The sequence below is a fragment of the Lolium perenne genome, chromosome 5 (genome assembly GCF_019359855.2).
Source record: "Lolium perenne isolate Kyuss_39 chromosome 5, Kyuss_2.0, whole genome shotgun sequence".
Classification (NCBI taxonomy): domain Eukaryota; kingdom Viridiplantae; phylum Streptophyta; class Magnoliopsida; order Poales; family Poaceae; genus Lolium; species Lolium perenne.
The window spans coordinates 205,842,921-205,853,725 of NC_067248.2; the positions used below are offsets into that span (position 1 = coordinate 205,842,921).

At 46.4% G+C, this 10,805-nt stretch overlaps 1 protein-coding gene across 1 annotated transcript; it reads right to left on the minus strand.

Moving 5' to 3' along the window:
• Positions 1-4,028: 4,028 nt before the first annotated feature.
• On the minus strand, positions 4,029-7,413 carry LOC127301383 (F-box/FBD/LRR-repeat protein At1g13570-like). Its single transcript, XM_051331617.2, has 4 exons — positions 6,478-7,413; positions 5,521-5,673; positions 5,141-5,420; positions 4,029-4,341 (listed from the first exon to the last, which is right to left on the minus strand). Exons 1-4 carry the CDS (start codon positions 7,303-7,305, stop codon positions 4,322-4,324), a joined length of 1,281 nt encoding a protein of 426 aa, XP_051187577.1. The 5' UTR covers positions 7,306-7,413; the 3' UTR covers positions 4,029-4,321.
• Positions 7,414-10,805: the final 3,392 nt, after the last annotated feature.

Here is a 10,805-nt window from a genome sequence, read left to right on the forward strand (position 1 = left end):
AGCGACTGCTGCCGCCACCGACGTCGTCCCTGCCTTTCGGCGGTGTGGGAGCGACCTTGGCCCCGGGCTCTACATCGACACCGCCCGGGATGCCCTTCCACCAGGTCTGTTTCCCTCTGTCGTCGTCACCGCTTCTGGCTTGGATCGCTATTCGCCACGTGTCGGCGGCGGTAAGGCTGCAGGCTGCTACGCGCGGCCTCCTAGTGCGTCGGCGTGTGCGGGAGATGCGTGATCTGCAGCTGCAGCTCCTCCAAGTTGCGCTTCGTTGAGCAACGGACCTCGATCTCGTCCGCTGCGTCGGGGATCTTGGGCGTGCGGTTTTCCCCACGGGCGGCGGACTGATGTTTTTCCCGCGGGCAGCGACCTCAAAGTCTGCGCCATCGACAGTCATCCGGCGGGGAGAAGGCATGGTGTCACCGATAGGAGCGCACCGCATAGCACCACTACATTCCGCCGCCGGCCGCCGCGCGGGCTCTTTTTGTCCCGCTGGTTTCCATGGGATCCAGGTGGTTATACAGGTGGCGCACGTCCGACGGGCGGATGGTGTCCACTTTATGTTCAGGGGTTAACAATAAAGCGTCCCAGTCCATTTCAGGTTGAGAGTAATAAAACAAGCCGAGATGTAAAAGGCTCGTTTTTAGGTGTTAGGTTTGTGTTGCGTCGAGTCATGGTTTGTTTAGGTTGCAGCTCGAGTACGAGCTGCATGTCCAGGTGGGGTGTAGTGTTAGAGTACGTAATAGGCTTGGGCTGGCGGTATAGCCCGTTAGTCTTAGGGTTAATTAGAGATAAGAGTCGTTTGCTTAGGGGTCAAGTAAATTTCTCTATATAAGGAGAGGAGACGTATCAATCTAATCAAGCAAGAATTAAGAAAGAAATCCCTTCCCTCTTGCCACCGGCCGTGGATAAGGTCCCCGGCTGGCCCTCTCGCGCCATCCCTCTAGCAGCGCCATAACAGAACCACTTTACCATTTGAGATCGAACCGTTGCATCATTATCATTTCACTAGTTTTTATGGTAACATAGGTTCATGTTTTTTCTCTTTGAGCTACTAAGGTTTATCTGTTAGTGAGTTCTGAAGATGTATTCCGTTTATTATTTTCCCTAGCAGTTGTTGTGAAGTATTAGAACATCTCCGGTGCATATGTATACGGTCAAACTTGTTGGCAAGGTGGGATCCACAGGATAAGCTATAAGGATGTCCTTACAATATATACAATAAATTACTAGAGGCACCATGGTGCCCCATTCTGGCTTCCTAGTACTAAATAAATGGTTGTGGGCAATGCAACAGACATCACTAGGAAATAATTTGTTAGTTATTTTTCAAACAAGGAAGCTTTCCAATTTAGTTGGGATTTTAGGGGTTAGGGCCCCAACACCACATTCAGTTTACATCCTTATTGTCCTTATTAGATCAAGTGCATCACCACAACCATATCACTGCACAATTGGAAGGGCGACACCGGCCCGAAGATGTCATTGTCCCCCAGGTATTTTGCCCGCAGCAGATCTACCCATAGACCCTCTGCGTTCTGGTAAAGCTTCCAGAGCCATTTAAGCATTAAGGCAATATTAATAATGTGTGTATTGAGAATGCCGAGCCCTCCCAACTCCTTAGGTTTACACATGGTCGGTTGGTTCCGCTGCTGTCCCACACCTTCCCAAAAGAAGCGGGACCTCACCTTATCAAAGCTTGCATGAGTTGCGTCAAACAGCATGTACATACTCATCGCAAGCATAGGGAGGCTCGACAAGCAAGAATTCATGAGTTCTAGCCTGCCCGGAGAAGCAAGGTAGAGCCCTTGCCACGGATCCACCCTGTGACCCACTTTCCCGGTCAGAAAGTCCCAATCTGAAGTCCGGAGGGTCTTGTCGCTCACAGGCAGCCCCAAGTAAGAGATAGGGAACTTTCCCAGCCTGCAGTTGAGTAAATTAGCATAGAGGGTCCGATCCTGGTCTGTAGTCCCCACTACAATGGCCTCACTTTTATTAAAGTTGATTTTCAACCCCGACATATTCTCAAAGCTCAGAAGCAGGAGCTTTAAGTTTGCAATCCCTAGCTCAGTCGGTTCAATAAAGATCATAGTGTCGTCTGCGTATTGCAGGTGATTCACACCTCCCGGAATGAGATGCGGAACAACTCCCCGCACATGACCCGCAAGGCCCGCCTTGGAGATCATGGCAGCCAATGCATCGACCATAAAATCAAACAGGATCGGGGAGAGTGGGTCACCCTAACGCAGAAGAACGGTCCAATCTCACCATTAACATTGACCGCAGTCTGGCCACCCGAGACTAGCTGAAGTAGGCGTTGAACCATGGCGCCTGAGAACCCTTTCCGGCATAAAACCTCCCGCAAGAAGTCCCAATTCACGCGATCATAGGCCTTCTCGAAATCCAGCTTTAGGAAGAGATCCCCTAGCCTCTTGACCCGCAGCTCATGAGCAATCTCATGCAAAGCAAGAACCCCTCATGCAGCGCTCTCTCTTTGATGAAAGCCGTATGACTACGATCAATCGTCCTATGCGCAAGCGGAGCAAGAAGAATCGCATAAGCTTTAGCAATAAACTTGAAGATGACATTAATTAGCGCAATGGGACGGAATTGTTTGATGGACTCCGCACCAACCACCTTAGGAATGAGAGACAAGATGCCAAAATTAAGGCGGGAGACGTCTACCCTCCCTAGGGCAAAGTCGTTGAGAAGTTGGAGGTTCGGGTCTTTCAGGGTGGGCTAGAATCTCTTGTAGAAGGCAATCGGGAGCCCATCTGGACCCGGCGCCGTGTCCCCTCTCATGATGTGCATCACTTCATCCAAGTCCTCCACCGAGAAGGCTCACTCCAGCTCCTCGTTCTCCTCCCTGGAGACGCGCTTAGCCGTCGGCCAAAGGTTAGGCCCCAACCCCAGAAGACGTGTTTCGCCAACTGTCCCCATCAGCTGGCGATAAAAAATCATAGACGTGGACCACTAGGTCCTTTTGTTTCGAGATTTCTCCCCCGTCCGAAACAAGGCGTGGAATGCCACACTTCCGACACCTACCGTTGGCGATGGCATGGAAGTATGTCGTGCATGCATCCCCCTGGAGCAGCCACTGCGTGCGACTTCTCTGACGCCTAGTATTCCTCGTCTATCTTATCTGCCAGGATGAGTTGGTCCTCCAAATGATATCTCAGAGCCCAACCCTCCTCATCAAGACCAACCGAATCGGCCACCCGATCAAGTTCAACCACCTGGGCCATCAAGGCACCGCTGAACTCCTGTTTTGCCTTACCCAAGTTGCCCCCCCCCCCCCCCCCCCACCCAGCCCCTAAGAAACTGCCTAATGCTCCTTGCCACCGACAACCAGGCGTCAATACTACCTCTAACAAAGACGCTTGTATTTTATGATTAAAAGACCAACTAACAAATTAGTAAACGTTTACCAAAGACGCTTGTATTTTATGATTAAAAGACCAAAATACTATTCCCTCGTAGCACTAGTACGTTGTGCCATAGGAGTTGGTCTTGAACTTGTACTAAGATTAGACCTTGCACCTTGCAGCATCTACAAAAGCGTATGTAGGATAATTGGTGGGTGCCTTGAAGGATAGAAAATAAATAAATAATGACTCTTCAAGTAAAGACTCTTAACTTCATATTTGGTAGCTGTTACAGAAATATATAATGGTATCTTACTGTTGCTGCAATCATCTAACATCCGAAAAACTAGCCCAAATCAGTGAGGGGCGAGAAGGCCCTGAAGTCCAAAAATCAGTGAGTCTGACCTTCACGAGCTCTGCTTTAGCCAACCATGTCTGGGAGAGGCTTGTTGTCGCCCCACCTGACCAATTTCAGGAAATTCATGCCCTATTAGGACATTAGGAGTATCCTGTCAGAAAAGATTAGCAACTCTGTTCCTTAGTTCATTTACTTATTTTTTTGGTTGTTTGGCCATCCTTATCAACAAACTGGGTGCCAGTGCCAATAAATGCAGCAAATACAATATTGATCCTGAGACTGAGTAATTCCTGCCACAGGTTAACTACACATCAACACATGTAAACAACATCAAATGAAGCAAAATTTTAGTTTTCTAAAGATCCAAGTTTGGAAGATTATAAAAGACTTCTCCGCAGCAGCAAAAGTATCAACAAAGACAAGCCACACTGAATCATATTACATATTTGATGCCAAACTACAAAGTGGAAACTTTCTTTTAGAACACATAATTATGCTTAGTCCCTTGGGAAGGACTATATGATCTTGAACAGATTTAATCCGACTCTGGAGTATCGTTCATTCCAGTGATCCGACTTTACACATCTACGCCAATGCAGGCAACCTAGTCTTTCTTTGCTTTGCCTGCACTCAGAAAATAGACTGCTTAGGCGGGTCGACCAACATGCATAAAGTATATGAAACAAACTATAAAGAGTTAACTGACCCGTACCTAAAAATTTAGAATTCAGCTTAAGATTATAAAAAAAAAGGAAAAGCACAAGCACGCACAAATGTGCAGTGGTATGGATACTTGTGAGCTGTTTTATTCCTGCCAACTCCCAAGCACCCATACCATTCGTTCTCCTCTAGACATAATATATTTCTTGCTTATCTTAAATTATACCCACAGGTGAAAACAGAATTGTAAAAATGGAACTAAGCACGGTTCATGTCTGCTGCTACCATGAACTGCTGTGATACAAACTTCTGACACTTAATCCAATGGAAATAACTGTGATAGATTCTACATGAAGGCTAATTAAAAAAAATTACAGTTTATTTCAAACACTAAAATTAATACTAGTAGAAGTTGCATCTTGAAGTCCTGAAATGGGGTAAGGAATAATATGGAACTGTAATGGGAGAGGGCCACTCAAATTTGAATTTAACACTAGACAAATAGATATAATATTACATTATGAACATGGTGGTCTGAGCGTATGAACTTATAGCACCGAACTTTCATATGTTTCACATTAGATTTCTCATCATAGACAGCAAGGCTATAAGTTAAACTTATTCATAAAGCAGAGAAATGTAAAATCTGCTGTGGAAGTCATACGGAAACTCTGGGAACGAAATCTGAAGTGAAATTGACAAAACCATAGGTTAAAAAGAAAAATACAATAGAAAGTTGGTCCCTTAAATTAAGATACTTTACCTTCATATATAACCTCTGCACGACTCGAAGCTCTTGTGTACTTCAGTAGCTTGTTCACTGCAGCCTCATTAGACATTGAGCATTTCTCACCATGACTAACACATAAAGTGCGAAGAAGCCTTGCATTGGAGAGAACAAGTTCTATAAAAGTCAATTCATTTGAAAGCCAATGGATACCAGTTATCTGCACAAACTGAAGGTTGGCACACATGCCATCAGTCCACTGTGCGTTTTGAAATTCTCTGCTTGCCTCATACTTCTGATCCACACCATCATCGATCTTCATGCACATAAGTAAGAAATTATTCAGTGGAAGGAGTAATGATGGTCTTCATAAAATGAAAATTAAAATTAAATGCGACGTCAGCATTCAACATTACCACTATCTTGAGTCTTTCAAGGTTCGGAGAACTCCTCAATAAGCAAAAGGTTGACAAAATGGAAGAAAGTTCACAGAATTGTGTATACAATTTTAAACTCTTCAATTCTCCAAAAGTGCATGACAGTGTATCTAGTATATTAGCCCCATTTGACTGAAAAGACAAAAAGAATAATGTCAGAAGTTTGAAACTTAATACAAATCTAGAATATTTGAGCAAATAATTGCATTCTTTATTAATGCAAGCAAAGCCATTATATTCATGCAAGAACTACAGGAGTTTAGGATGTTACAATTTAGAATGGCACTCTCAAGACCTTAGGAACAAAAAAAAAAAAGGTTAGTTTAGATTTACAACCTAGTCGCAACTCATGTGCAACTCATAGATCAGAATCACGAAGCAAATTCAACTGGTTCGGAAGACGCCTGAGATTTATTTAATTCTCAGTCTGACTTAAAATTAGCAAAACTGTAAGAATATTTCAAAAAAGTAATATAGTATATAAGCTCTGTGAACAGATTGAAAATATCAGTAACAATAGCAACCCGCAATGGCTAAAGATGTATATGTACATCCATATTAAATATGTTTGTGTAACAAAGAATTGCAACATGATAAATAAAAAAATATTTATAGGTTATCACTGCAGGATTACTAAATATATGCAGCTCTGTGACTACGAAGTGATCAGAAAGTTATTTTCAAGTGCAAACAAATTTCTCATTAAGTTGGGGGCTTGGAGCCCAACACCAATTTGGGGTATGACTTCCCTAGCAGATCAAATACTTGACAACAACCACGCCATTTTAAAGCATTGGGCACCAGGGATATCTAGGAAGGTAAGGTACAACAAATATAAGAAAGAACATAGATATCTATGATGTTAGCATCTAAGAAACTTCAGTTATATCTACGATTATAAACAGAGAGGCTAGATTGAGAGCAATTGGTGTGTACCAGTGGATGGTGAGTATATATCTTAAGCTCGGTGATATTTGCAAATCTGGTGAGGAATTTGCCAAAGTCTCGGTCCCCGAACAAATCACAGATCTCAATTTCGGCAGAACGCAGGGACGGAAGCTCCCCAGGGTTCCAGCCTAAATCATCAGGTGTTCTAATGGATAGGTGCCAGAGATTGAGCGCCTGAATGGCCCACTCTTTGAAGTCGCCTGCAATTTCCACATCCCAGAGTGTCAGTTCCTCGAGCGACGGCGATGTCGCGATGATTTCCTCCAGCTGGTACTCCCCGTCCACCTGAAACCGGACGTTCAGGAAAGCAAGGTTCTTCAGCTTGGGGAAACCCTCGAAGCCCGCGGGCAGGAACGGGATGGCGCAGCCGCATAGACGGAGCATGGTGAGGCTGCCGCGGGAGAAGACGGCGGAGGGGAGGTCGATGTAGCCGCCGACGGAGATGAGGTTGAAGGCCTCGAGGCCCCGGCGGTAGAGGGCGATGATCCAGTCGGTGACGCGGCCCGCGTAGAGGCTCTCGAGGTCACGGTCGAGGTAGGCGTCGAAGCGCCGGATTCGGCCGGGGTAGCGAAGAAGGATGCCGTCGACGGCCCACAGCTCCTCCTTATTGTCGTCGAGGCAGATGAGGTCGATGGATGGGAGGGCCTCCCATCGGCGTCGCCAGGCTCGGGAAAGCGCCGACGTGCGGACGGCGTCGCGGAGGCCGGCGCGGGCGAGTATGTCGTCGAGAACGCCTGTTGGCAGGGAGATTAGGGCGTCCGCTACAGCGGCCTCGCTCGACCGGCGCTTCTCATAAGCGCGGCGCGCCGGCGACATTTTTCCGGTGACCTATGGCGGCGCCGCCCGAGGGTATTGCGGGAGCGGCGCGGCGCGGCTCCAGGGTTTCGGGCGAGCGGTGCCTTTTATTTTTTGGGAAATTTATTATTTGCCCTTCTTTAGTTTGGCACTCTACAATTTGCCCTCTTTTACATTTAACCTTCCTTTTTGCCACACACTACTTTAGCAGTTTATGATTTGCCTCTTCCCACGTGCAATGACCAAGTTGTCTCTCCAATTTGTTTGATCTGAATAGAGTGGAGCTGGCCCGTTCGTCTCAGACTCTCAGTTCGTTCCAAAACAGCCTCGACCTGCTTCTCCCACACCCTTTCTGCTTCAACTGCTGCTCAAGGCCAAACAGATACGTTGCTCACAACAAGGCAGCGCGTCTATGTCCCTCCCTCCCCCTCCCCCTGCCCTTCTTCCGGGTGAAAACCCAAATCCCTCAGATTGGGCGACGGTGACGTGATGGTGTCGTTTCCTCCTTGAATACGTCGCTTTGAAATAGAGTGGTGGTGAAGGAAGAGTTTGGTGAGGGGTTTCTAGTGGCGGCATTTGTATTGACGCGATGTGGCACCGTGTTTGGTCGGTTTCCTTGGCATGTTGTGCTCTATGTCTAAGTGTGGCCCGTGTCCATCGGCTGGTGTGGCGCCCAAGATCCTGGGTGAGAGGGGATAGGTATATGTCGGGGGATGGCCCCCGGTAGGCCAAGACTATGGCAAATATGCCATGATAAACCATTTGTATACCGGATTAAAGATTAATCCGGATCCTGAGAAGTAAGTTTAACAATGCTAAGTTGGTACAATCCGGTATAACAGGAGGGGTATGCCGGAGTACGGGAAACAGAAGAGATTGAAGTACGAAGGCAAAGAAGTCGGAGCTCACAGGTAAAGATACCAGAGATCCGGCATAGGCTCAACTGTAGCATGTCGGCATCCCGGTCAAAGATTCCCTCAAGGACTAAAGGACAAGATGAGCGAAGCACTTCAGCTTTAATCGAAGCCCTGACGTCAAAGGTGAAGCTGACGATAAAGAAACCGGATGAGGTCATCAACCCTCTGATTAAAGACAGAAGTGTCATCCCTGGAGCCAAAGAAATTTTATGAAGTAGCTTAGGTCACCGAAGATACCCCTAGGGTTTCTTCCCCTGTAAGCCTCCTCTCCACTATATAAGGAGAGGAGGGGCACCCCTATGCGGGGCGGACAATCGACCCTTGGGCTATAGGTTTTCACCTTGTAGTCCGTACCTTCTTCAACCTCTGGCCATTTGGCTAGGTTCTTGAGTTCAATACAACTCTGAGTTCTACCTCCCTTTTCCCCTAAACCTTCCCCTCACCCGGATCCTTGATGACCCACAAGTATAGGGGTGTATCGTAGTATCTTCGATAAGTAAGAATGTCGATCCCAACGAGGAGCAGAAGGTGTTGACAAGCAGTTTCGATGAAGGATTCACTGTAAATGCTCACAGAAAAGTATTCAGGGGGTTTTGATGTAACAGATGAATAAAGTACGAGTAAGTAAAGTGCGAGAGTAACAATTGCAGCGAGTGGCCCAGTCCTTTTTAGCACAAAGGACAAGCCGGTTTGTTTACTTATAATGACCAAACGTTCTTGAGGACACACGGGATTTTAGTCTAGTGCTTTCGCTACATACGGCTAATTAATCTTCATTGTTTTGATAAGTGTTGTGTGGGTGAATGATACGTCTCCGACGTATCGATAATTTCTTATGTTCCATGCCACATTATTGATGTTATCTACATGTTTTATGCACACTTTATGTCATATTCGTGCATTTTCTGGAACTAACCTATTAACAAGATGCCGAAGTGCCAGTTGCTGTTTTCTGCTGTTTTTGGTTTCAGAAATCCTAGTAACGAAATATTCTCGGAATCGGACGAAATCAACGCCCAGGTTCCTATTTTGCCCGGAAGCATCCAGAACACACGAGAACCACCAGAGAGGGGGCACTGGGCCCCCAGACCATAGGCCGGCGCGGCCCAGGCCCTGGCCGCGCCGCCCTATAGTGTCGGCGCCCCTTCGACCTCCTGACGCCGCCTCTTCGCCTATTTAAGCCCCCTCGACCTAAAACCTCGAGACGGAAAAGCCACGGTACGAGAAACCTTCCAGAGCCACCGTCATCGCGAAGCCAAGATCTGGGGGACAGGAGTCTCTGTTCCGGCACGCCGCCGGGACGGGGAAGTGCCCCCGGAAGGCTCCTCCATCGACACCACCGCCATCTTCATCAACGCTGCTGTCTCCCATGAGGAGGGAGTAGTTCTCCATCGAGGCTCGGGGCTGTACCGGTAGCTATGTGGTTCATCTCTCTCCTATGTACTTCAATACAATAATCTCATGAGCTGCCTTACATGATTGAGATTCATATGATGATGCTTGTAATCTAGATGTCGTTATGCTAGTCAAGTGAATTTTACTTATGTGATCTCCGGAGACTCCTTGTCCCACGTGTGTAAAGGTGACAGTGTGTGCACCGTGTGGGTCTCTTAGGCTATATTTCACAGAATACTTATTCACTGTTATGAAGAGCATAGTGAAGTGCTTATTTATATCTCTTTATGATTGCAATGTGTTTTGTATCACAATTTATCTATGTGCTACTCTAGTGATGTTATTAAAGTAGTTTTATTCCTCCTGCACGGTGTAATGGTGACAGTGTGTGCATCCGTGTTAGTACTTGGCGTAGGCTATGATTATGATCTCTTGTAGATTATGAAGTTAACTATTGCTATGATGGTATTGATGTGATCTATTCCTCCTACATAGTGTGAAGGTGACAGTGTGCATGCTATGTTAGTACTTGGTTTAGTCGTATTGATCTTTCATGCACTCTAAGGTTATTTAAATATGAACATTGAATTGTGGAGCTTGTTAACTCCGGCATTGAGGGTTCGTGTAATCCTACGCAATGGTGTTCATCATCCAACAAGAGTGTAGAGTATGCATTTATCTATTCTGTTATGTGATCAAAGTTGAGAGTGTCCACTAGTGAAAGTGTAATCCCTAGGCCTTGTTCCTAAATACTGCTATCGCTGCTTGTTTACTGTTTTACTGCGTTACTACTGCTGCGTTACTACTGCTTATTCATACCACCTGTATTTCACTATCTCTTCGCCGAACTAGTGCACCTATTAGGTGTGTTGGGGACACAAGAGACTTCTTGCTTTGTGGTTGCAGGGTTGCATGAGAGGGATATCTTTGACCTCTTCCTCCCTGAGTTCGATAAACATTGGGTGATCCACTTAAGGGAAAACTTGCTGCTGTTCTACAAACCTCTGCTCTTGGAGGCCCAACACTGTCTACAGGAAAAGGCGGGGGCGTAGACATCAAGCTATTTTCTGGCGCCGTTGCCGGGGAGGAAAGGTAAAAGGTACTCACACTCCGGATCTCGGCTACTAAGCTATTTTCGCCGTTGTAAGTACTCGAAGCTATTTCCTTTAGATCCTGCAATTGCAACTTTTTGTTTCTTGTTTACACTAG

Excerpts from the sequence above, each read along its gene's own strand:
- LOC127301383 (XM_051331617.2), bottom strand. The coding sequence starts at position 7,305 with ATGTCGCCGGCGCGCCGCGCTTATGAGAAGCGCCGGTCGAGCGAGGCC. Across the intron at positions 5,674-6,477 it reads TATATACTCACCATCCACTG|TCAAATGGGGCTAATATACT; the intron begins GTACACACCAAT and ends TTGTCTTTTCAG. Across the intron at positions 5,421-5,520 it reads TTGAAAGACTCAAGATAGTG|ATCGATGATGGTGTGGATCA; the intron begins GTAATGTTGAAT and ends ATGTGCATGAAG.